Source organism: Petromyzon marinus, chromosome 22 (genome assembly GCF_048934315.1).
Source record: "Petromyzon marinus isolate PM22_M1 ecotype Great Lakes invasive population chromosome 22, UKy_Petmar_22M1.pri1.0, whole genome shotgun sequence".
Classification (NCBI taxonomy): Eukaryota; Metazoa; Chordata; class Hyperoartia; order Petromyzontiformes; family Petromyzontidae; genus Petromyzon; species Petromyzon marinus.
This window is the reverse complement of record NC_133688.1, coordinates 9,256,417-9,284,381: the sequence shown is the minus strand read 5'-3', so window position 1 is coordinate 9,284,381 and position 27,965 is coordinate 9,256,417. Positions and strand designations below refer to the sequence as shown.

Genomic DNA, 27,965 nt, shown 5'->3' with positions numbered 1-27,965 from the left:
TGTCACCGCCACATGCAACGCACGCTCGATTGTATACACGAGCATACTTTGCGCAATCTGCATTGGGGAAAGAGGTTATGATACTCAATAAAAAATATCTGGAGAGAAAAAAATAACAACAGTTTGCTTAGGAGGCGATCGAAGGGATCTCAGAATGAATTTGTGATATCGTATTTCAAAGGCCATTCTCTCAGATTAGGTGATGCATCACTTACGTGAGACCCTCAAATGGCAACGCATTTATGTCATGGCACTTGGAATATAATTGTAAAATACAATTATAAGAGACAAAGTGTTCATTATAAAACCTATTAAGATTAACAAAGAATGGGCATTACCCAGAGAGTGTAATGCTATTTTGGGACAAGTTCTATAAATAAACATTCCAAAACGGAAAGGTCAAGTTGATTCAGTCGACTTTTTACCGTGGGTGTATTTGGAGCAGTTTTCCCCGACTGCAGTCTTGTTTTCCAGCTAACCATAACATGTGACCACAATTAGCACATGCCTTATGAGGTAAGCTGGGATTTTTTAAAGCTACCTTGGTTATGAAGTAATTGTATTTCAGACATTGTGACTTTTTACTTTGTTTCGTATATTCTGGAAACAGAAGTAGGCCTCTGTGTTCAGGTATCAGAGCAATTTTTCTGCATTGTATTTACATTTATAATACAATTTATAGATTGGGGCCATTTTCTACCCTCAAGAAAATGCGACCAGTTTCCCAGTTAAGCACCGAATCACTTTCTGTAACTGTGACCTCGAAATCATATAGAACTTTCTTCAATGCAAAGATAAAACAAAAATTACATGGGCCAATATTTAAAATTCATTTTTTTAAAGAACGTATTTTCATTTGTTAAATAAAGATAACTCTTGGTATATATAATGATTTCCCCCAAAAAATGATATTTGACGACAACAAGTGAGGAGCTCTGAGACACTCGAGCTTATATACAGGTTAAGAGGGGGGGGGGAGGAGCCAGGCCAGGGATGATGATGAGTTGCGGGGCTAAGTTAATCCATCTTTTGTTATGCTGAGGGTTCGGAGGATGTGGTGGTTCACTGCACGAGGGCAATGGAAAAAAGGCTGTGCACTTATAAGGTAGCTAAAGTTTTGACTTGGTTTATGACATCTTTCTAGTGGTTGCTTAATTTAAAACCATCTTCTCGGTTGAAGTTGTGTCTATGTTTGCATATCTGGATGGCTTCATGGACAAATCTTTGGTTATAACCGGGAGGTTTGCATAGTACTTTGGTATCGGAGAAAACAATGGTCGTGAGAACCCGCTGTGTTGAGACAATGATCAGCTACGGCCGAAGAATTCGTTCTGCCGTGTTTCAAATCTGATTTGTGTTCGTGAATTCGGTCAGAGACATGTCGTTTCGTCTCCCCGATAGAGCAGTCACCACAGGTGCAGATCAATTTGTAAACCCCGGGGTACTGTAAGTCAGGAATGACATCCTTTACGGATGGGATCAAGTCACGGATTTTGTGTTCCACCTGAAGACGGAAGCTTGTGTTGCCTCCGAAACGTCGTGATTTAATTTAGTTGTTTTATTATATTATTATTTTATTTTACCTACGAAAGCTTCAAATCTAGAATTGACCACAAGTAGTTTAAGCACATGTGGTCAACCACATACAGTAGAATGTCATTGCTTCTCCACAGCAAACGTTAATCGTTGTTATCATTTGCCAAAATGTAACAAAACAAGTGCTGTATCATTCATATGTTGCGTAGTAAAATATTGTAAGTCGGGTGTTTTTGATATTGCTTTGTTCATTATAATTTTGTTCCTTTGTCATTTTCTGTATTTCTGACCTGAATTAATTTCCTGGCCACGGTGGAACATCAGTAGGGAGCGTTAACTGAACTCTTCTTTGGCCACTGTTCACCAACCTGTACTGAGCACTGTGGTTAAGTATGGTCAAACAATCCCGAAGACCGACACAGCATCGGGAGGCCTACGCCCAGCAAACCACACCACTACTTAATCGGAAATTGTTCCACCGAGAATCAGATTTCACTCGAACCAAATTCAATTTGGCTTGATACATTCGAATGAAGTGGTTGCTTAAGTGTAAGCGAGTGAATAAGCGAACATGCTATGGTGCGCGAGGATGGAGCGATGAAATTAGCACACGTGCCAGTGCTGGGTGGATCGTTACATCGCAGGATCGTGATGGGTAGGGACATCTTGAGGAGGCTTTCATCCAGCGGTGGATTGATCATGGCTGATGATGGCGATGATGGAGCCAGTACACATTCTTGGTTGTTTGTGATGTGATGCAGACCCCGCAATGGCATTTGCGAGGTGGGCTGAATTCAAATAATATTTCCTGCGGTGGGGGCTTTCCACTGCAAATAACAGAATGTTTTCCAAGGTGATAGATTTATCTCACAATAACAAAACTTTGGAAAATGTTAAACTGTTTGGTAAACAATGCATAACAATGTTGCTGCAAGGACAGGTAAATGACACTGGTTTAATGTAGTACCTCCACAGAAGGAGATGGAGCAATGCAAATCAGCGCACGTGCGTGTGCTGGATGGATCGTTACATCTCAGGATTGTGAGGGATGGCAGCGACTTGGGAAGGCTTTCGTTCAGCAGTGGACTGACAATGGCTGGCGATGATTATTACTCCGAGAAGTGTATTTTTTGAACATTTAAACGCACATGTAGGCTTTCGCGACCAATATTATTCAATAAAGGTTTGTGGGTTAGATTCACTCTTCAACACATCGGTGGGCTGAAGTAGTGAACTAATTGTCTTTTGTCAACGTGACACTTTTTTTGCTGATTGGCCGTGTCGGGTGGTGGAGGGTTACGACACATATATAAATAACGCGATCTAACCCAATAACCTGTATTATGAATTTAAACGCACATTACGCAAAAATCAAGATAGCCATTCAGATTATGCCCGTGACGAAGACTGATTTCCTGGCATTGTGTTAACAAAGATTATAATCTTGGTAGGAATGTAAGGGTTATAATTTGACTAATACTGCAAATTAAATTACCATGCACTCACCATATAGAGATATGTAGGTTATATATAGCACAAAACATGACTTAATTAACAAATTCACCATGTGATAGCTAATCTAGTAGGTCAAAATGTTGTGTGGGTGTTAATGTATTAGACATGAACTTATATGTAACAGATTCAAACAAATCCATCTTATATATGTCAGGAATTGTCATGCATACGAGATCAACACTAATAATGGCGATTTATAAATGAACAGCGAGATATCGTCCTCAAAATGTAACGTTAAGTCTAAACCTTCAATGACATGCAGTATTACACAGATTGCTGCCGCTGCTGCCCGTGAAGTCACGAGGGCAGGGGTCGGCAACCTGCGGCGCTGGAGCCGCACGCGGCTCTTTAAGGACTGCTACTTCGTGGCGTTATTTATTAAGGACCGCCGTCTCATATTCGCATGCAATGTGGTTCTTGAAATATTGTGTTTTTTGTGACCGAATTTAAAATAACGCTTCTGCTTGTTATTTTGGTTTCCAACCCCTGTATTAGGTCATAAGATTCATAAATATGTATGTAAGGATAACGTATGAGTTTTATTCACTGACAAATACACCACCATTCCTTGGCCAACAGGTCTTTCAAAGAGGATTTGAGTAGACAGCAGAGACACGGGCATTCTTTTTGTATTTGGTTTGTTGTTCTTCCTCCGCACCTTGGCTATGTGCCGTGCGAAATAATTTCAACATCCATACATACTGTACATACTCGTGTTTCCTTCAGAAGGGATCATCAGTGCCGGATTAAGCCAGTGCAGGGCCTATGCATATGCTATTAAAGGGCCCTAAATTAAAAAAAAAAAACACATTAAAACACATATGTTTATCTTCTTTGGTTCTTTCGGTAAAGTCACATAGAATGAGAATAAAATAATAAATTGATAAAATAAAATAACACAATAATATTCTCACGACGTTTCAGCCACAACACAAGCGACCTTCATCAGGTGAAGGGGCGAGACTGTCTGGTAGGACAGCGCTGGAGTGAGACAGCCACGTTCAGATCACGGCTTTTAAGCTGTGTGAGAGGAACAAAGAGCCTTGACAAAGGAATTAGCATATAATTTAGCATTGAAATGGCTGAATGATTAGCTTGTGACTGGTCACAGAAATAGCTATGTTAAAAGTTAAAGCATACACATCCGCAGAGGCACCCATTGTTAAAAGGAATTAGCATAGAATTTAGCATTGAAATAGCTAAGTTAAGGCATACACATCCGCAGAGGCACCCCTTGACAATGGAATTAGCATAGAATTTAGCATATGTTTAACTTGGATAGTAAAGTAATTGTATTTTTTCATTTGCTATACAGCCAGATAATACGACAAATCGCTAACGTTAAACACCCAGTCGTTCATAAAAGTTGAAGGCAGTATAGTACTATAGTAATAGAGCAAGTGCAGAATAACTGAAACGGAATTGATAGCTTGAAAGCATTTAGCGCGGGGCCCTTGAAAGTGCGGGGCCCGTAGCATATGTGTAGTGGTTGACTTCATGCGGACAACTCTATTGTTTTCTCCGACACAACTTTTATTACAACTCTTCACATTACGTCTGTGACTTCGTCATTCCGCTTAGCCGCAGCTCGCTCGCCGTGCTCCGCCCGTCTCGCTCACTCCGCTTTCTCCCCTATCCCTCAACTGTCCCTCTGCGTCGTCCCTGTCTCTCTCCGTCACTCGCTGTCTCTGTCTCTCTCCGTCGCTCGCTGTCTCTGTCTCTCTCCGTCACTCGCTGTCTCTGTCTCTCTCCGTCACTTGCTGTCTCTGTCTCTCTCCGTCACTCGATGTCTCTGTCTCTCTCCGTCGCTCGATGTCTCTGTCTCTCTCCGTCGCTCTCTGTCCCTGTCTCACTCTGTCCCTGTCTCACTGTCCCTGTCTCAGTCTCACTCTGTCTCTGTCCCACTCTGTCTCTGTCTCGCTCCTTGTCTCTGCCGCTCTCGGTCGCTCCTTGTCTCTCCTTGTCTCTGCTCATCTCTATCGCTCTCAGTCGCTGCTTGTCTCTGCTCCACTGCTAGCCTGTTCCGTCTCCTATGTCTTCTCTCCGCGACCTGCTTCGTCCCAGTCCCAGGGACAACTCCCTTCGTTCTCCCCATCTCCCGAATTAACAACCAATTAATTAGGCCGCGTGCCCCCGACGCCCCGCATCCCCCGCACTTGTTACTCGCCATCTTCTATTCCTAGACATCCCGGCACCACTCCGCCCTTAACAACAACCCCAGCCAATCACAGCCGTGCATCGCTCTCCAGGTTAATTGGCTCCTCATTACTTCACAGTTCCCCGCTGCCGCACCTGGCCGGCCCGACGTGACCCCACTGTCCATAACTAGCGCGTCTTTACCATCCACCCTGTATGCGCATGCTAATCCACTACATATGTAGTGATTTTTGCTACTAGGATAATCCGGCACTGGGGCTCATCAGTAGGCCATTCCTAGCAATGGATTGAAAGTGCGGGACCAGTCAGTGTGTGTGTGTAACGACAGAGACCACCAATGTATCTTGCTTCAACATCTCTCAACTTTTGCATGATCGTTATCCAACCTATACGAGTCTCTCCACCTCATCCTTCGACAAAATTCTCGGGGTTTCTTCTTGGTTACCAAAACCACTCCATTTCACTCGGTCCTCTTTCTCTGGCACATGTGGTATGGCTCACCTGCAACAATCACACTTTTGAATTAATACCTGTCTGCCACGTAATTATTCTTAGTTGGAAAGGAGGTTCAACTCATTTCATCTGTTACGTATCATTATGCTAAACACCAGATAGCACTGCCTTGGAAACACTATGCAATTTTTTTTATTTTATCAATATTTTATTTTATCAATTTATTATTTTATTCTTATTCTACATGACTTTACCGAAAGAACCAAAGAAGATGAACTATGCAAAATATTGAATAATTAATAATTGTAAATACCTATGCAGTTGTTTAAGATAAAGGCATCTATTATAAAAGCCCCCATTCCATGTATCTGTTTGTTTCTCCGTCAGCTGAATTATAAGAGAGCCTTTCACAAGGCCTGAATAAATAAGTTATAGAAAGTGGGCTCCCCCGCCCCCCACCTCCCATGTGGGGGTATAAAGTTGATCCAACAGGTTTCCCACACTGTTCCCCCCCACCCCCAAAAAGGAATGTATGTTGTAGGCATATATGCCTACACACACTACATACAATAGAGTCCAGATTTATTTTGTAGGCAGGAATAAGAATGGGCTGGCCGTAGGCCGCCAAAATTCTAGTCTATAAAAAATATGACATTTTCCGAATGTTCACAAATAGGGCGCAGATGAGTCTCTGCAGGGCGGGACTACGTTATCGCACTGTTCTACAAATGTTGAAACATTGCGTTTGTACTGGCACTCTTCTTGTGCTGAAGCTTGTACTGTGGGAGATGTTGTCCTGACTTCGTATTACATTTTTTTAAATAGTTATAACGTACAGGAAAGTAGCACCATAGCACATTCACACTGCATATATAACAGCCTCCTTTGCCTACAAACTAATGTCAATAATATGACTTGCAGCTGGAGCTGATCCTGAAATAATTACTGTCAGCGTGAAGGAGAATGACAGCACCTGCCTGCCATGTGGCCGAGGAAGGAGTGCCCAGCCAGGCTGGGTGGTCTGGTTCAGGGTGGCAAGAGGAGCCAGAGGCCAGCCGGTCCCCGTGGCTTTGTGCTCCGAAAAGGAAGCCTTCATCCCTTCTTGCGATCGTGACGGAGGGGACGCATCAGAGGTGGGGAGGCTCTGCTGCTCTGGGTCTGGTGGCCTCACGATAAGAAGAGTGGAGGCTGGCGACACGGGGACGTACACGTGTGTCACGGGGGCTCTCCTCGGCCAGCACGTGTGTAACAGCAGTCTCGCCGTGTGCGAGACAGACCTCTGGCACAAGATGTTGAATCATCCCAATAATCCTGTTCAGAAGACTGCCCGGGTGTCAGTGATAGGTAAGCACCACAATGTAAATGTCCCTGATTAATCCATTTATTTTCCAGTCTTTTAAGAGGATAGTACAGTTCCCTGTTGCGAGACATGTTTTCTAATGAGTAATAATGATTGTAAACATGCCGAGGTTGGTGGCACGCACTTGAAAGTGAGCACTGATGTACGTGAAGCAGCGGCAGTGGCACAAGGTGCCTAAAAGAGGAAGCACAGCAAGCATGATTGATGACAAATCTGTGAGGATTTTGAGATCCGCTGCCCCCGTGTGTGGGTCTACTTCTGGGCACTGCGGGTGTCCTGCATATTCGATACACAAGCCAACTCAATGGGGAAGTGGCTAAACATCCTTGCTGAGGTCCCGACTCAGTGAATCCTTAAATGGGTAAATATTTAAAAATTGTTCCGAAAACGGACGGTTGGCATGCAAAAATTAATATTCAAGTAAATAGTAGTGTTGAGTAATTCAGTATTTATTTCAGATTGAGGAAAATTATCATTCTTGAGTATTGACGTAATTCTTGCTTTCCCTACCCATTCCCCCGCCCTTATTCCCTGGCTTAGTCTGAAAATGAACCCCTTTCACCTGGACACGCTCCCACGAGGGACAGACATCAACCCAGAGGGCACAATCTCCAGACCCCCTGCTTTTTCCCGATGTATACGCGTTCTCTGTCATGATCAGGGGTCTGCAACCAAAATAACATGAAAAGATTTTTTTCGAATTCGGTAAAAAACCCCTCAATATTTCAAGAGCCGCAATGCATGCGAATATGAGACAGTGGCCCTTAATAAATGACCTCACGAAGCAGAAGTCCTTAAAGAGCCGCCGCGTGCATCTCTGGAGCCGTCCGGTTGCTGACCGCTGATCACGATTGTTGCAATGGGTTCAATAAAAAGAAGTTTCATAATAAAGGTTTTTGGGTTAGATCGCATTTATTTATAAATGTGTCGTAACCCTCCACCACCCGACACGGCCAATCAGCAAAAAAAGTGTCACGTTGACAAAAGACAAATAATTCACTACTTCAGCCCACCGGTGTGTTGAAGAGTTAATCCACATTTACAGTTTGAGTACGACGTTTCGCTGGTAAATACATCCAGCATCATCGGGCAATTCGCCAGAATGGTAAAGCCCTCGCTTGCTCCCGGTTTTTTATATAGAGCAGCAGGGTGACGTCATCACTTAACTCATATCAGGTGCAGTGATTAGAGGCGGAGGGGGGGGTATTGTAATTATATAATCGATTAGTAATCAGTCATTGGTTATGATTTGTAATGAGTTGGAGATTAGTAATTCTTTAAATGTAATGTGTATTATTTAATAATACGCTTCCAGGCCGCACTAAGCCGGTAGCTGTCAGAGCGATTAAAGTTATTCTTGTTCCTCTCAATTTCAATGGATTCTCTAATTAGTCTTTGCCAGTAATAATTAGTTTTACACACCACTGCAACATTGTCAAAATCAATTGAGTGTCCTTGTTGACAAGCATGTTCTGCCACTGCCGACAGTTGTGTTTGAGATAATTTAATATTTCTCTGATGTTCTTTTAGTCTTACGCTGATGTTACGTCCCGTCTGCCCAATGTAGCAGCTGCCACATGAACAATTAATCCGATATACACCTTCTGTTGATAGTTTAGGTAATGCATCTTTAGTGCAAGATACTAGTTTTTGAATTTTGTGTACTGTACCAAATCTTACTGTAATGTTTTGCTTTTGCAGAACACGGGCTAATTTGTCAGTTACTCCTGAGATATATGGAATTTTTATTGTTTTAACAATCTGGTCGCTTTCAGCAGTATTGCTTTGCAATCGTGATTTGGCATTCAGTTCTCTGTTAATTTGAGCATTATTGTAGCCATTCTGTCGTAGTGCGTCTTTAACGTGTTTAATCTCTCTCACTAGACTCTCACCATCTGACACTGTTTTGGCCCGATGTATGAGCGTCTTGATAAGAGAGGATTTCTGAGCTGGATGATGATGTGATTCTGCATTCAGATAGGCATCAGTGTGTGTTTGCTTTCTGTAAACGCTGTGTGTTATTTTACCGTTTAGGCCATGTCCAAGCAAAATATCTAGGAATGGGAGTGTGTTATTCACCTCCATTTCAAGTAATTTAAGCGATTCGTCCACTGGAACCTTAGTGAATAGAGAAATCACATCAAAACTTACCAGAATATCATCAGGCGTAAGTTTAATATCTTTAATCACATTCACAAGATGTTCTGATTTTTTTTTTTATGAATGAAGATGTCTTACCGATGTAGGGCTGTATTTGTTTGGTTATATATTTTGCTAAATGCTTGGACATGGCCTAAATGGTAAAATAACACACAGCGTTTACAGAAAGCAAACGCACACTGATGCCTATCTGAATGCAGAATCACATCATCATCCAGCTCAGAAATCCTCTCTTATCAAGACGCTCGTACATCGGGCCAAAACAGTGTCAGATATTGAGAGTCTAGTGAGAGAGATTAAACACGTTAAAGACGCACTACGACAGAATGGCTACAATAATGCTCAAATTAACAGAGAACTGAATGCCAAATCACGATTGCAAAGCAATACTGCTGAAAGCGACCAGATTGTTAAAACAATAAAAATTCCATATATCTCAGGAGTAACTGACAAATTAGCCCGTGTTCTGCAAAAGCAAAACATTACAGTAAGATTTGGTACAGTACACAAAATTCAAAAACTAGTATCTTGCACTAAAGATGCATTACCTAAACTATCAACAGAAGGTGTATATCGGATTAATTGTTCATGTGGCAGCTGCTACATTGGGCAGACGGGACGTAACATCAGCGTAAGACTAAAAGAACATCAGAGAAATATTAAATTATCTCAAACACAACTGTCGGCAGTGGCAGAACATGCTTGTCAACAAGGACACTCAATTGATTTTGACAATGTTGCAGTGGTGTGTAAAACTAATTATTACTGGCAAAGACTAATTAGAGAATCCATTGAAATTGAGAGGAACAAGAATAACTTTAATCGCTCTGACAGCTACCGGCTTAGTGCGGCCTGGAAGCGTATTATTAAATAATACACATTACATTTAAAGAATTACTAATCTCCAACTCATTACAAATCATAACCAATGACTGATTACTAATCGATTATATAATTACAATACCCTCCCCCCCTCCGCCTCTAATCACTGCACCTGATATGAGTTAAGTGATGACGTCACCCTGCTGCTCTATATAAAAACCGGGAGCAAGCGAGGGCTTTACCATTCTGGCGAATTGCCCGATGATGCTGGATGTATTTACCAGCGAAACGTCGTACTCAAACTGTAAATGTGGATTAACTCTTCAACACACCGGTGGGCTGAAGTAGTGAATTATTTGTCTTTTGTCAACGTGACACTTTTTTTTGCTGATTGGCCGTGTCGGGTGGTGGAGGGTTACGACACATTTATAAATAAACGCGATCTAACCCAAAAAACCTTTATTATGAATAATATTGGTCGCGAAAGCCTACGTGTTAAACTGAAAAAGAAGTTTGTTTTCAAAGTTATTAATATTCATGAATACAAAGAGAATTGAATGAAAAACAGTAATGTGTATTGTATAATAAATGCAATATACGGTTTATGGTATATTATATACTGTATATACATTTGGCAGCATAGAGAATTCAACGGTGAAGATGGAGTGATGAGATCAGTTCATGTGCACGAATGAGATTAATTGTGGCATCCCGGGACCAGACGGGATAGTGGAGGAGTGGGGAGGTATTTATCTAGCAGTGGATCGACCATGGCAGATAATGATGCTGATGTAAAATTACATATAGTTCTGAACATTTCAACATAACTTGGGGAGCTGGATCAAACATTGACATTGAATGTTTATTAACATGTAAGAGGATTATACCGGGACTGCACTTTCCAGCCCTTTAGAAGTAGGACTTCTGTAATTCACAAGCTGGTACAGTGAGGGAAAAAAGTATTTGATCCCCTGCTGATTTTGTACGTTTGCCCACTAACAAAGAAATGATCAGTCTATAATTTTAATGGTAGGTTTATTTGAACAGTGAGAGACAGAATAACAACAAAAAAATCCAGAAAAACGCATGTCAAAAATGTTATAATTTGATTTGCATTTTAATGAGGGAAATAAGTATGTGACCCCTCTGCAAAACATGACTTAGTACTTGGTGGCAAAACCCTTGTTGGCAATAACAAAGGTCAGACGTTTCTTGTAGTTGGCCACCAGGTTTGCACACATCTCAGGAGGGATTTTGTCCCACTCCTCTTTGCAGATCTTCTACAAGTCATTAAGGTTTTGAGGCTGACGTTTGGCAACTCGAACCTTCAGCTCCCTCCACAGATTTTCTATGGGATTAAGGTCTGGAGACTGGCTAGGCCACTCCAGGACCTTAATGTGCTTCTTCTTGAGCCACTCCTTTGTTGCCTTGGCCGTGTGTTTTGGGTCATTGTCATGCTGGAATACCCATCCACGACCCATTTTCAATGCCCTGGCTGAGGGAAGGAGGCTCTCACCCAAGATTTGATGGTACATGGCCCCGTCCATCGTCCCTTTGATGCGGTGAAGTTGTCCTGTCCCCTTAGCACAAAAACACCCCCAAAGCATAATGTTTCCACCTCCATGTTTGACGGTTGGGATGGTGTTCTTGGGGTCATAGGCAGCATTCCTCCTCCTCCAAACACGGCGAGTTGAGTTGATGCCAAAGAGCTCCATTTTGGTCTCATCTGACCACAACACTTTCACCCAGTTGTCCTCTGAATCATTCAGATGTTCATTAGCAAACTTCAGACGGGCATGTATATGTGCTTTCTTGAGCAGGGGGACCTTGCGGGCGCTGCAGGATTTCAGTCCTTCACGGCGTAGTGTGTTACCAATTGTTTTCTTGGTGACTATGGTCCCAGCTGCCTTGACATCATTGACAAGACCCTCCCGTGTAGTTCTGGGCTGATTCCTCACCGTTCTCATGATCATTGTAACTCCACGAGGTGAGATTTTGCATGGAGCCCAAGGCCGAGGGAGATTGACAGTTCTTTTGTGTTTCTCCCATTTGCGAATAATCGCACCAACTGTTGTCACCTTCTCACCAAGCTGCTTGGCAATGGTCTTGTAGCCCATGTTTTGCAGAGGGGTCAAATACTTATTTCCCTCATTAAAATGCAAATCAATTTATAACATTTTCGACATCCGTTTTTCTGGATTTTCTTGTTGTTATTCTGTCTCTCACTGTTCAAATAAACCTACCATTAAAATTATAGACTGGTCATTTCTTTGCCAGTGGGCAAACGTACAAAATCAGCAGGGGATCAAATAACTTTTCCCTCACTGTATCACCCCTGTGCAACTCTTAAATGCCATCAACAGGTGACGATGCTGGATCGATGACGACGTACATCATAAAGGTTCAAACTGGGAAAATATACAGAAGTGGAACCGATGCAATCGTTAAAATTCACATCTATGGAAGCAAAAATAATGTGACCTCAGAACTGGTTACATCAGAAACAAACAACAATCCCTTTGAAACTGACCAGGTACTGCAATGCACTTAAAATAAAAACATCACGTATTGATGATACAATTGGCTAATATTGTGTTTGAACGAATTAGGCTTGTATGCTTGCTACTCCAGAAATGTGAAATGCTGTTAAAGTAGTATAAACACACTTCCAGTGTTAAAGGTTGTATTAGTATTATGCATTCAGTATTTCTCATAAACGACGGCCACGTGTCAGAGGGAAGTCATATTTGTGACGAGTGCTCAATTGTTCTCATACCATTCTAACTTTTTAACACGATGAAACCAAGGGTGTTATTTTGTAGAGCCAAAGAATGAACATTGAATTTCTCGGGTGGCAGAGGCCCATTGTGCTTTGATTATTTGACATGTGGATTGAATGCAATACCTCTTCCATGAGAATGTTCTTCAATATAATCGCCTTCTAGCAATTTGGGTGAAACATATTTGGCGATCATGGGATGAAACTTTGGGCTGCATGGTGGCCAGGAGATGATGATATTAAAGTAAATAGATTGGTCAACCAGCTTGTGTGGACCAATGCGGTGTTATCCCATCATATGTATGGGGTTTTCTCCAGGCACTCGAGTTTCCACCCGCATGTAGAACACGCTTTATACATTAATTTGATTGCAATATGGACGTTTATGAAAACAAAGTCTTTTCATGGATAAATTAAGGACATCATTATACTTGTTTTGTATCGTACATATCATTTGGAATTGTTTGTGTAGTTCCATTGTATTTGCATTGTTTTTTTTAAGTGTAAGACTAATCATATGAATTGTCGTGCATCCTGACAAGAAAATCTAATTATTATTTTACGTTTGTGTGGCTACAGGTGGATATCTTCACGTTAAAAGTAAACAATCTCGGAACAATCACGAAAGTTTCCGTGGTGCACGACGGCTCCGGGCTATTCGATGACTGGTTTCTTGAGAAAATTGACATCGAGGATGAAAAGTCAAAAGTCACTTACACGTTTACAAGCAATGTTTGGGTTTATAAAAACGATGTAAAAACCCTTCAGATTCCGGTGAGTTATGCATGTTTTTGTTATCGCTGGTTAAACTGTTGCATTACAAAAGTGAAGACTTTACCAGGCACAAGCAACCTTGTGGCAGTGCACGTTTCATTTCAGAATCAGAAATATGAATTTAGACTGGAGGAGGATTCCGATGAGCCAAGAAGCTATTTTCACAGATTTGCCAGTATGGACGAATTACCAAGTTACAACAGCAAACAATAGCAAAACGATAGGGATCATTTATAGCCATGAGACATTTGGTGGAAATTCAAAATCGATATGCTTGGGGGCCAGCCTCGCTGCAGAACGCCCACTGCTGACCCCTCACAAAGGAGTAGTTATTGTAGTTACCCAGCAGAAATTATTAGCCCTGTCACGCCCTAACTGTGATATTAACTCGCAGTCCTTATATTGTGAGTTCAGAATCAGAATATTCATTTAGATTGAAGGAATCCGATGAGCTATAAAGCTCTTTTTCACAGATGTTCAGTATAGTTGAGCACTGTTACTACAGTGCCATCTGAATAGACGTTGTTAAACTGCGCGATGCAGACTCTATTATTTAATGCATAACAAAGGTACGATACCAGTGTAGTTTATGGGCTGCTATACTGGCTTTGTAAATTTCGCATTGACACAGTGATCTTTACACTGTGCACCAATCCAAGATGCCACTGCGTCAAGGCAGAATGTTGACAGTTTGGTTGGGTCTGTCGAGTCAATGGAATTGTAGAGTCGGGTGTCATAAAACTTAAAAAAAAACAGTGGCCAACGTTGCCAAGTGGGAGCAGATCAAATGTGATGAGCAAAGGACCGAGGATGGAACCTCGTGGAACACCAATGTGGTTTCTCAGAAAAACAAACCTGTAAGAACTTGCAAATGTGTAAAAGAGAAAAAAACCCGACTAAATATTTATAGAAATTAGGTTACGGTTTTCATGCATAAAGAATTGATTTTTTTTAGTTACGATTATTTTAAATTGTGCCTTCAATAAGCAAACATGTTGAAAGATTATAGCGACTCCCTATATACATGATATACAAATGTTATGTATACGAATCGCTAAAATTCAAGCAGCTTCCACAAGGGTCTAGTTTCAGTTGAAATACACTCATCTCATTTGGGTGAAAAGTGTAGGACAATGAAGTCCTTTTTTTGTTTAGGTATATACCCAAATTCATTGCCATCACGTGCCACACTTTAGCAGAGCACTCGTGCCCTCTACAGGGTGTTACGCATAGCTGACTTTTGAGTTTAGTGCATCTGAGTGTAAGATTATAAATTGCAGTAAATCCACTCGAAGCTGGACTAATTGTGGGCTCAGCCTTACATACATATTACATACATTAATACGTTTGAGTTACATTGACACATAACCAACGCCGAACACATTTAACAAAAAACTTATAAACTACTGAACATTGACAAATTAATAATGCTTTAACCCCAGTTTGATCAGAGTAATTCGCAATCAGCGGTGGAGAGTTGACCTTCACTGGATGTGAATGGATGAAACGATTGACTAACGGGCTTGAAAATTCGCTTATGGGTAAAACAAATGTGGAATAAATGTGAAAAAACTAGCAAGGACTCGGCTTGCCATGATAAGTATGTACGTTGAACTTCTTTCACAGTGTACGTGGCCAACCACACGCAATCGGTGATGCGGGAAAAGGACAACAAACTAAACACAAAACACAATTCATACATGTGGCGATATTACAATATATCGTAATATCCACGATGATCATTACATAGATGTAATACTGGTAGGAACCTCCTGGTTACACCAGCCCACCGGGGATTATTGTGTCCGTTCGTCCGTCGTGCATCCAAAAATGGGAGGGGTGGGGCTAGGTGGAGAGGGGAGGGTGGGGAGGGGCTGGGTGGGGAGGGAGGGGCTGGGTGGGGAGGGTGGGGAGGGGCTGGGTGGGGAGGGACTGGGTGGGGAGGGTGGGGAGAGGCTGGATGGGGAAGGTGGGGAGGAGCTGGGTGGGGAGGGTGGGGCTGGGTGGGGGGTGGAAGGGGTGGGGCTGGATGGGGAGGGGCTGGTCACCCCGTGGTGCCCTTATGAAGCTCAAAGTTTAACCTACTCACGCCGGCTTGTGCCCGCCCTCACAGTCGGGCATATTTGCGGAATACACCACGTGGTGGCGCCGTTGACCCTGACCATTGACCGAGCAACCCAACGTTCCTACCAGCTCCCTCCGCAGGAATGTGTTATATTACTTCTAATATATCCACCATAAACTCTGTCATAAATTTGCTAAATATAATATGAGTACTGTGGTAAATAGTTTTCATATTTAAAATTCCTGACAAATATTATTAAATAACAGAAGCTCAATATATAACATTCAAAATACAGTAATTAGCTATTACCCATAAAATTATTATTTTGGAAACTGTTTTCAAGAATAATTGGCGGCAGGGCCGTTGTTTGATGAAAATTTTAGGAGTTCAGAGATTTGTTTAATCTTTATTTATTCATGTTGATATTCTGGATAATTCCAAATTGTGGTTTTCTGAAGTCAGGATTCCAGAGGTTTTACTGTACTGTTATTTGGCCTCGTTACAAAACAACCCATTGACGGCATTACATGAAATCTATTATTTTGATCAAACAGCCTTTGGTGTTACGAGTTACAACCCATAATTTAAACACAAAGCACCATTAAATGTACCGGTCATAATTCTTTAGGAGTGTACACAGTGGTTCTGATTATGAAAAAGGGTCATGTTTAAATATTGCTGTTTTTATCATTTCTAGAAAATTCATCATGGAATCCAGACACCTACTGCCCAAGATACATTTTGTGATGTTCTCACGCAAGATGCAAGTTGCCATGTCGGTAATGTAAAATCATGTTACGCTCTGTACTGAAGTGATTTATTGGCTCGGGGTAATAATTATAAATATCAAAATACTGATCTGACACTCAAATCCTGGATTTAAATCTGGGCAGCCCCTTCTGATTAAACATGGTTATCACTTGTAAAGGTTCGATTACCTCAACCTGGTAATGAACGAATGAAGAGAAAAAAATTACCATTGGCTGCCACTCTATTTAAAATATTTCAGCTCTGGATGCTGCGGTCGCAAGATGTTAACTCCCTCGTCTGGTATACAGGAAGTCATGGGTTCGATCCAGACCCTGGAGCCTGTATATTTGGAGTTTGCATGTTCTCCCCATGGTCGCGTGTATTTTCTCCGAGTCCTCCGGTATTTGGCTGCTATACATTTCCACATAAGCCACTTCGTTGAGCTATCATTTGTGGCCAGGTCGCTTCTGGAAAATAGCTAGAAATCTCATGGGCCTTAAATAATAAAAACGTGTATAGTTAAAAAAAAACAAGTTCATTCTTGGTCCAAGAACAACCTTGTGATGCATATTGTTGTGCACACATGGTGTGATATCTCGTCTGAGATAAGAACGGCTTTGCTGAGGTAATTTCAGAAACTATGACATCTTCCAACGTTCGTTCCAATTGTTCCTTCGTGCCAAATTGAACTTCCATGCCCTGACGCTCATTCCACAGTCTTTTGCCTGGGTTGGCAACCAAAATAACAAGATACACTTTTTTTTAATTCGCAAACAAAGAAAGCCTCAATATTTCAAGATCCGCTTTACTGGGCAAGGCGTGCAGCGTGAATCCATCTCTTTTGGAAGTGAAAATGCAGATCATAAAGAGGAGAGGTAGAGGAGGCGGGAGAGATGAAAAGTGAAGTGACCCGTTCGTTGGGGTTGGCGCAGTCAACCTTCAGGACCATTTTAAACCAAGCAGACAAAGTGAAGGCTACTGTGCAGCAATGTTTTCCTATTGTACCCTCCTTCTCTCAAGTCCCGGAACGCATCCCCTATGCCTCGTATGTTATATCTACCTCTGGTAACGCGGTTCCTCATAACGAGGTGACGTCATGGGACGCATCTACCCCGTTAACCGAGGTATACCTGTATTATAATACAGTGCGTGCTGTTTAGCTTTGCATTGTCAACAGATCAGCATCGTGTTTAACATTTTGCCCGCGCGTTCGCAGGCGTAATCGATGAGATGTGCACGCAATTCAGAAGCAAGAAAACGACTCTGGAGACAACAACGGCCTGGCTTAACCACTCGACGTCTGCTCTGACCATGCAAACTATGGGAGGCCATGTCGAAACTGGGGAGCAGTCTCAACCTGAAGTCATCTACTGGCTGCCCATCATTGGCGTTCTGATCATTATCGTGTTTCTGATGATCGTGGCAGTCTTCTTCCACATTCATACAAAGAGACGCACGCCGAGTGGTGAGTGTAACTACACGCTGTTGTTTAGTCTGTGTGTGTGTGGGCGCCTGCTGGAGAATGTAGCCTACATACGCCGCAGTGTTTAGCCAATAATATTGCCCCCACCTTAATTGACAAACGGATGGATAGACAGACGGAAAGACGCTAACGCAAAACCGAAATTTAAGTTGAAAGTGTTCAAAGAAGCTTTGCAGAAAAAAATTGCAGGTGGCAATAAAAGCCAAGCTAAATTTCTGATGACCACCGATTACAAAATAAAGACAGTTCTGAGCTCTCCTTGAAAGCGATCTCAACTTAAGCAACACATCCGTGCTGTTAAAATTATCTCGTGCGCTTTTGTATGTTTGATACGAATGCTGAACAATTATGCTTTTTCATTGCAGTTATGCTTCTGGCCAACTATCAGAGGTAACTGTCTCTTTATCATAAGTATGCTTACTATGAGACAATGTAATTATTGCACTGCATCATTTGTATTCACGGTTCACACGATTTTGAGACACGACACGGCCATTACAGTTGTTGGTCATTGTGCGCTCAACGGAAACTGAAAGCTGGACAATATTTTTTTAAATCAGTTGCATGCACACAAACATATAGGGCAGTGATTGGTAGTTCATTTGCACTTTCAAGTTTCTCTCTTTGAATAATACATACAATATACTCCATTATACGGTACAGATATGTTAGAACTGGAAATAGTTTATGTTTTAAGCCACAACAATACTTTTTTAATACCTCAAAACCCTCTTAAAATATATTTAGTTACCTTCATACTGTGCAGGAAAGTGACGTTGTATATAATACCAAACATGTGGGGATCCTGATATCGTGCAGTGGTGAGTACACTCGGGACTTGCAAATCCAGAAGTCGTAAGTTCGATCTCCAGGTGTGGCAGTTGACACAAAGGGTAAGCTTCTTAAAGCCTCCTGTCTCTTGTCTACCCAATGGCATAAATGGGTACACTACAGTTAGTCGACCGGCATGTTGGGTCTGGCGGGGTAAAGGGTGGGTAACTCCCACCTCTCCGACGATTCTTTTGCTAGTGGGGAAGAGTAGGTAAAATTCCGTCCCGCGGGGCTCTCTCTTGAGCTCCCTCTATTTGAGACCCTTCTCCCAGCAGTAGTGTAAGAAGGTAATTGCAGGGCTGCACCTTTACCTGAACTATGTATTGGGTGCATCAAGCAGAATTAACATGTTGTGTTGTTCTTATACTCATTGACAAGTGCAGCCCGTATACTCACCACATATAGGAGAATATTGAGAGTATGTGTTTAACGTTAAGTGTGAGGAAATTGAACACGGGTTTTGAGCAGTGCTGGTTCAGTCTCGTGACCTGGTTAAAAATTCCCATCCAGCCATGGACATAAATAGTAAAGTTAAACTCATGGTGCTAACAGGAAGCACCTGAAATTATTTGAAGACATGGAAACATAAATTGCACTGTGAAGATGGAGTGTCATCACATAAATGCCACACCTGATTGCAACTGCTGAAATCCTAAATAACTTTTGAGGTTAATATAAAAAATACGTATTATTCTCTAAGACTTGAGTAAATGTATGCAATTTACGTTTGCACCAATAAGATATTATTAGGTGTCAAGTTTTCACCCAAACTCAACAAAACATGTTCAAGTCTAGGGCAATGTCACCAATAACTTCACCTGAAAAAACACACACTTTGGTTTTGGAGCCTTATTTGGCCCAGCCTAACTTTTAGACAGCTTGTGCTGAACAAATTGCTGTCATCTGCAGAGTGGTTTTATGGGATATGTATGAAAACTGTGAAATACATTCTGTATACGTTCCCAATATTAATGATGAATAGGGATATGTGAACTAATTTTCTGTAATTTCCCATGAAAACCTTACCGATTATTGGGACTCCTTTTTTTAGGAGTGTCCTGCATTGGAATGTTTGGCTTATTTTGTGAATGTTTGGCATGTGGGGAGAACCAAAAGTGTAAGAGAAACCCCACTTTGAAATCAAATCTATAGCATCAAATACATTGATGGAATGTCACTTTCTGGCCACTAAGTCTGCCAGTACTGCACAAATTTAAAATTATAAAAATGAAAAGAATAACATAAAAACTGTACTTTAGTCACTAGTTTGGTTGTCACAATTGCAATGGTTGTAGATAAGCATCTGTGAAAAGATGTATATTCTATTCGTCTCCAGTCACACGTCTTACAATAAATAGATCACATGACTCCTCTTAAATAAACACGTAATATAAAGAAATGTCCTATTTGGCCAATTTATTTACACTACATTTCAGAAGAACTGATCATGAATTTTCACTGCCATCCAAATGTCAGGAGTCATTGAAAAGTCCAGTTTGTGCATTGCTTGCAGAACACATGGTCTTACCAAACAGCGTACATACACATTGCCACCACAAGAGTGATTTTACACACTAAGAACATTATTCTAGCCATAATTATGCTAAACTCCTGTTCGCTGTAGAAAATTGTGAATAACATAATTAATCGAGGAAATACATGAGCCATTACTTCTGGGTTATAAATTGTTCATATCTGCTGACAATATTGTTGTTCACAAGCTAGCAGACACAAAGTTTTAATGTTTTTTTCTTTTTGCCACCAGAGATGGGAATCATACTTCACAAACCGCAACACTCAACGAGTATAAGCAATCAGGAGTGAAATTAACTTCACTTTCCAAACAATTAAATGGCACAAATTGTGACTATGGTGAGTAGTATGTTTATTTTATATTTATACTGCTATAATTCACGATAAACCCAAAGATGAAAGTCCACAACGGCGTTTAGAGTGAACCTGTCGATATTTTCTAAGCATTTTGAGAGAAAAAAAAATCCATGATAAAGAAGTATTACAAACATTGCAAAACTGCCAGGATCAGAGCATTTTGCACTTGTATTATAATTCTGAAGATACTGTGCACATTAATATATAATCCCATTGGCAGGCCCTCAACATAAAGATAACCTATTGAAAAAGTCAAAGCATCTTTGCTGATAAATCTACAAAAGTAGTTTGAAGAGATTTTTTTCTAGAAATGTATATTCCTCACCTCAAATCTCACTGAAGCTTATTAAACTCCAAGCTTATTAAATTCTGGGAATTCATGGGCGTCCATAACTGGTGGATGCATGCTGATGAGTCCTTATGAGAGTGAAATGCTTTCATGTTGCCTGAAACATCAAGCAAAAAATCGTCCGTTTCTCAATCCGCTTGTTCTGGTGAGGGTCGCGGCTTACAAATCTTACACATTTAATAATTTATACCACAATATGAATCACACTGCCACGGTGCAGTGGTTTAGCACACTGAACTTGCAATCCAGATGCCCCCGATTCAATTCCAACTCCTGGTTCAGCAGTTGAAACAAAGGTGTAAGTTCCATACATCCCACACCTCTATCCATCCAGCAGTAGAAATGGGCTACACCAGTTAGTTGACTAGAAAACTCACGCATGGAAGAGAAGATGGTCACTGCATCGCGCATGTTCAGATGCGCTTCTGCGGCCGTCTGTGACACTCTTTCTCCCGACATTGGGAAGCCAGTGGGAGCTGTGCACCTTTAAATAATGTAGATTGACAAACTCATTTCTTTTGAACTGCTTTTTATGTTTAGATTGTTGTCCATCCCCCGTACCTCGGATTAGCACGGTTGGCTACGTACGGTGCGAAAGAAGTTAAAAATACATACAGTACATACATCGGCCCATACTCCCTTGAGCTCCCTGTAGTCGAGAAGCTTCCCCCAGCAGTGGCGTGATCAAGGAAATTGCAGAGCTGCACCTTTACTTTTTAAACGGTACACAAAGCATAGAACGTTTAAATGACGTTGCTTATTTTGTACGCAATTGAATGCCGTGCTTTGTGTCTGTCAGAAAATGTGTAATCAAGAAAAGATTATCGACACGTGCACCTGTGGAGGATGTGTGCAGCACCACCCGCCCCACACGCCCACCACAAATGCGGAAACGTCAAGAGAAGTACAAGTCAACGACGCTGCAATTGTTTTTCAAAGTCACAATGCTTGCTGTGTTTTACTTTTGCTGTCAATTAAAACTTGGGCACTAACAATAATGTTCACATAAATAGCTGTATACATAGACTGGATGCTGCCATAGTTAAATTGTTATCACATTAGACTTGGAACCTAGAGGTTGCTGGTTCAATCTCCTGGCAATGGCAATACTGGTGCAAGATTCATAAATTCGCCTGCATGTCCACCCAGCATTACAAATGTCTACACCACAGTTTATCGGCAGATGCGATGGGGTAAGCCCACCTCTAGCCAGCGTGGAAGAGTAGGCCAAATTTCCTCTCGAGGTGCTCGCGAGACCTCCCTCTAGTGGAGGCCCTTCCATCAGCAGTGGTGCAGAGCTGTACCAAGGAGTATAATTTGTTCTCAGAAATAATGTATGGTAACGTTTGTGGTTGTTATGGCACAAAGTGGTTATCACGGTTAATCATGAACCCACTGACATACTTTAATAACACTCGTCTAAAGCCAAAATGCTTCCGAAATAAATGGGTCACTGAGAATGAAAATGATGCTTAAACTTTGATTGGCTCTCGTTTTCAAGCTATGCTACTGAGTCAGTAAATCCGACCCTTGACTTGGGAATGGCGGAGGATAAGAGAGTTATAAAGGGAAGGGATCTCAATTTACACCATAAATTACTCAAATACATCTTTGACTGGATCTATGAATAAATATATGATTGGGTTTGGACAGTACTTGCTTGTTGAGCAAAACAATGAATGATGCAATCTGAACCTGGTATTGCTACATACATGATATTAATTGCATCATGTTATTCCTAGAAGTCATGGATGATGCAATCATAACTAGGCTTACATCCCTCTGCTGAACAAATTGCCCGAAATCAGCTCTAGAAATCAAACAGTGTTGTGCTCTCTTATTTGTCAGTATTTGATTTTGCAAAGGGACACATTTATGTTTAGCCAAAGTCAGCAGAGATGCCTCGTACTTGTGTGAACAAAGCTGATAACTTCTGGTATGTTTGTGGTGAAGTGACTTTTGCATCACAAAAGCGCAGTATAACCACTGTGGTTAAGAAAGCCGATCACCTTCATTTTGTCTGAAAAATTGTATATCCGGACAAGATGTGGGCTCCACGCATATTCTGTAACATTTGTGCAACAAATCTTCGCCAGTGGTTGAACAGGGCAAGGAAATATATGCCTTTTGCAGTGCCAATGATTTGGAGAGAGCCAACGGATCATATCAGCGATTGTTACTTCTGCATGGCGCCTCCGGTTAGGAAAGGTGTGTCAAAGAAGAAAAAGTGGACTGTGCATTATCCAAACATTCCATCAGCTGTACGCCCAGTACCCCACGGAGAAGGACTGCCGCTTCCTGATGCACCAGAATCATTCTCACTTGAGTCAGACGAGGAAGAGGATGAAACTTCTGATTCTGAACCATAAGGTCACATGACCCAGAATTTCTTCCATCCTCCTCCTCTGAACCACACCTCATAACACAGAAGGTGAACTGAAAGACCGTATCAGGGATTTGGAACTACCCAAGAGTAAGGCAGAGCTGTTGGGCTCCAGACTGCAGCAGTGGAATCTCCTGGCAGGTGATGTTAGGGTTTCCATGTTCCGTGCCCGTCAAAAGGATCTTGTCCCTTTCTTCTTCATGGAAGTTGATCTTGTATCCTGCAATAACATCGATGGTGTGATAGCAGCCCTCAACATCGTTCATGATCCAGATGAGTGGAGACTGTTCATTAATTAATCGAAGATGAGTCTTAAAGCTGTTTTGCTGCATAATGGAAATGTTTTGCCATCAATTCGAGTTGGTCATGCAGTTCATATGAAGGAAACCTATTTACAACATGAAACAACTTTTGAGGTGCATAAACTATGACCAACATCAGTGGCAGCTTTGTGGCGATTTGAAGGTTGTTGCTCTCTTGCATGGTCTGCAGCCTGGATACACAAAGTACTGCTGTTTTCTCTACGAATGGGATAGTCGTGTGAGAGATTCCCCCTACATCAAGATAGATTAGCCACTCTGACAATCATTGGAGCTTGGGAGGAAAAGTGCTCAGCATCCACCACTTGTTGAATCAAGGAAGATTTTGTTACCACCCTTAGACATCAAGCTGGGTCTGATGAAGAACTTTGTCAAAGCTATGGACAAAACACAAGTAGCTTTCAAGTACCTCCGTGGAAAATTTCCATGGTTAAGTGAAGCTAAGATAAAGGAAAGTGTCTTGTTGGTCCTCAGATTCGTGAACTTCTTCGAGATTATGCATTTGACAGTGCACTGCGTAGCAAGGAAAAGACTGTATGGGAAGCCTTCCAGTTAGTGGCAACACATTTTCTCGAAAACAACAATGCAGACAACTACAGAGAGTTGGTGGACAACTTCCTCAAGGCATACAAAAGCCTTGGTTGCAACACGTCACTAAAGATACATTTTTTGCACTTATCTAGATTTTTTTTCCCACCGAACTGCAGAGCAGTGAGCGACGAGCGTGGCGAGCGATTTCACCAGGACATTGCAACAATTGGGAAACGCTCTCAGGGCAAATGGAGCCCATCAATGCTTGCAGACTATTGCTGGACAGTGACAAGAGATGCTCCATTGAATGAATACAAGAGACAAGCCAAGAAGCGCTGAGTAGACACTGAATAAGGACTAAACTATGTACTTATATAGACATAATAGTTTTTTGCCTTTGTCTCATGATACATTTTATATATATAAAACCCTTTTACTGATTTTAAAGTGTTACATGAACTGGACAGGTGACATGTTATCATGTAAAGCAACCATTAACACATGAAAAGACCTAGGTTTACAATTTATGAGTAAAACTCTACTATCTACACAATATACATAGACGTAAAATGTAAAAACTTAAATATCTTGGGAACAGTAGCCAATCAGTTGTTTTAATTGCCATATTTGAATTCAGCATATCTAAATCCATAATAAACAGCACATTTCATCTCTGAAGCAGACGGCGTCTAAAAAATTGTAGACCAGTGTAATTAGGCTTTCGTGATCAAATGTTACGATTTGTACGTTTTATTTTTCTCGTCAGACCATGCGAGTCCAATGCCAATGTGTTAAACACCCTCTTGCCCTTGAGAGCATTAATTTGGCTGCATTGGGTGGAGGAGGGTATACGACACACATTGGTAATGTGCTTGTGTGATCTTACCCAAAAAAAGAGTTCATTATAAACTGTATATATATAATTTGATTCCCAAGCGTTGGTTAAAGTCAGTGATGAGTGGTATGTAAAACAATCCTGCCCTATCGACCTTTATCCTCATTGAAGTACAGTCAAAGAACCGCCACAACTAAGAGATACAGGGATGCCTTTATCCAGCGGTTGATTAACAAGGGGGGGGGGGGTAAAATTGTTATTTTTCCTTCCTTCCGATTTTAGTTGTAAATGCTCGTTAGTTAGTAAAATAATTGTGAACCTTAAGGGGAGTAAAGCAGTTGAATAACGTTTCAATTTATCGAGTTGTGGACTCGCACATTTTGCAATACATTTATTCCCGCCTGTTGTTATTGTCAGATTAGCAGAGTTGGCTACGTATGGTGCACAATAAGCTCAACACACATATCGCAAGTCTATAATTTTATACGTTTTCTTGTAATATTATAGACAATGATTAACTTGCATATCAGTTTTATTGTGTATGCAACCTTAAAACTGTTCTACAAATTATTTACAGCCCTTAATTAACTGGTGGGTGAAGGCATCCGCATGACTTTTAGTATGGGTTTCTTTACTATACTTCACTGATGCTGGACAGTGTGAGGTGATGAGTCCTGGGCAGGTTGAGTTTTCACTCGCCACTGATGTTAGCCGTAGTGAGAAATTCTGAGTTCCGATTTATGCAAGATTCATGGTGCTGTGTGACCGCTGTGCCATTGTTTCACCGGACTTAAAATTATATACATAATAAATATAAGTATACATAGGGAAAATTTACTACTATGAGCCAAGAATGTCTGTCCCGCGTTTGACGTCACTCCACGTTGGCCAGCCCCCCTCATTAATAATCATGAGTGGGTGACGTCACTCCACATGTAGCACCCCCTCATTAATAATCATGAGCAGGTGACGTCACTCCACATCAAACAGCCCCCCACATTAATAATCATGAAGAGGTGACGTCCTCCAAATGGACACCCGCCATTAATAATAATTAGCAGGTGACGTCACTCCACATGGGGAGGGGGGGGGCGAGGCACCTCCTCCCGATCCTCAACGTCAACTCACAACCCTCACTACGAAGGCAGAACCCTCAAGTCACGTGATCTCCCTAACGCTGTTGAGACATAGAAGTAAAAAGGACGTCATGATGAAATGGGATTATAACCTTTAAATTAAATAAGTCTGTGACACCGCGCCCTTACAAACTGCACACGAATTGATGCAATGAATATCACGTCACGATCTGCTTTTCGCTTGAAAGTTTCAGATTTACTGAAATACACCCGTCCTTGGATGGGGAAAAGGCGAGTATGACTGTGTGTATCAATAAAATTGTCATTAAATATATGCATCATACTGTACACAATATTGAATATCCCCTTAAAGAGTGGAACAATCTTTTTTTGTATTGCTTCAATAATATTTTGTATACTCTACCTTACAAAAAAAATGTCAAACAATGGCAGTGGTGTAAAAATACAGGCAGAGAATACCGAATACCTTCATAAAAAACACTGTGCTTACAATTCAATTACTCGGGTTTATACAGTTCACATTTTTTTATTGGTGGAAAAGAAAGTGGGTTTTGTCTGTTTGTACGTAATTTCTCGTGAAATTATCACATTTCCCGTTCTGAACTCGCACATTCAGCTGGGTACCACATCCCCGCAGAGAACGGCCCTGTAAAACGAACATCGTATGGCAGAAGCCGCTTGTGTAGGCCAGCAATAAATAGGCACACGTGCCCTATAACCACTGTCGCATTCATTGCGATGACAAACCAACATTTCTCAGCTGGAATATACTGCACTAACTTAAGTGAAAGGCAGAACTTTAAAGCGTCGTTTTTTATGCATTGTTGATAATGGCATGGCTTGCCCACACTGAAGCAAGTATCTCAGCTGTGCTGGCTCAGTGCACTTGGAATGGTCAGTTTTATTTTCACGGAAATGCCGGTGGGTTGATTGTTTAGTTGTGTTTTAAATATTAAAAGTGTATTTTGTACAAGGCAGTGGTTCTTAATTTTTACTCGAGCTGCGTCGAGGAGTGGCTGGGAGTTTTGGTAGGCTGAACGGCTTTACGAGTGATTTTGGAGAGAGGGCCTGTCAGACCCCGACAGACTCCGACCCAACCCTCACACAGGCCCTACAGACTACATTACCCTCCCACTCCACATCCGACAAGTCTCCACCATAACAGTTATTATGCAAATCCGAACTAAAGGCCTTTTTATTCATCTGGGCAAATGATTATGAATTGGAATTAATATTTTGGATATTTGGCCGATTCTAAATTAGTCGTAACCTTTTGGCACTCCACTGCCCCTCCTGTGCAAGTTTCCCGGCTTGTGTTAGAAGTTTAGATTGGGGTCTGGAATGTGACCTAATTGGCACATTTTTCCGTGATAACTTTTGATATTTGTCCCTTTTGTTTTGGTGCCATTTCTTTATTTGTTTATTCATTTATATTTTGTGAGGGTTTTTATTTGCTTGGTAGTTATAAGTACTGTATATTGTATTTGGGCCTTATATATACTAGCTTTACTACCCGGCTACGCCCGGGACTTGGATTCACCACGCCCGGCCGCCTTTGTCTCCCCATTGGCGATGTTGACACCACAACAGTTACTCGTTTGAGGCTGAGTCGACCTAGGGGAGGCCCAGGATCGGTTCAAATAATCGTCACCGGTGGTGGCCGTGGGCGGGAATCGAACTCGGGTCGCCGGGTTCGTAGCGCAGCGCGCGAATCGCTACGCAGTCCCCCCCCCCCCACACGATAAAGACAAAGATCCCCCGTGTAGCCTGTGAGACTGTAGGGGCAAGTGCTGTTAGCGAGCACCTGTGAAGGCCGGCACGGCACACGAGGGGGTGGGTGGCCAGCAGCACGCCCGGCCGCCTTTGTCTCCCCAG

General features: G+C 41.7%; 1 protein-coding gene across 1 annotated transcript; it reads left to right on the top strand.

The window, feature by feature from the left end:
* Positions 1-6,378: 6,378 nt before the first annotated feature.
* Positions 6,379-24,836, top strand: LOC142925630 (uncharacterized). Its single transcript, XM_076068702.1, has 8 exons — positions 6,379-7,005; positions 12,367-12,536; positions 13,362-13,556; positions 16,319-16,400; positions 17,588-17,836; positions 18,220-18,244; positions 20,451-20,557; positions 21,724-24,836. Exons 1-8 carry the CDS (start codon positions 6,951-6,953, stop codon positions 21,732-21,734), a joined length of 894 nt encoding a protein of 297 aa, XP_075924817.1. The 5' UTR covers positions 6,379-6,950; the 3' UTR covers positions 21,735-24,836.
* Positions 24,837-27,965: the final 3,129 nt, after the last annotated feature.

Excerpts from the sequence above, each read along its gene's own strand:
- LOC142925630 (XM_076068702.1), top strand. The coding sequence starts at position 6,951 with ATGTTGAATCATCCCAATAATCCTGTTCAGAAGACTGCCCGGGTGTCA. Across the intron at positions 7,006-12,366 it reads TGCCCGGGTGTCAGTGATAG|GTGACGATGCTGGATCGATG; the intron begins GTAAGCACCACA and ends TGCCATCAACAG. Across the intron at positions 17,837-18,219 it reads AAAGAGACGCACGCCGAGTG|TTATGCTTCTGGCCAACTAT; the intron begins GTGAGTGTAACT and ends TTTTCATTGCAG.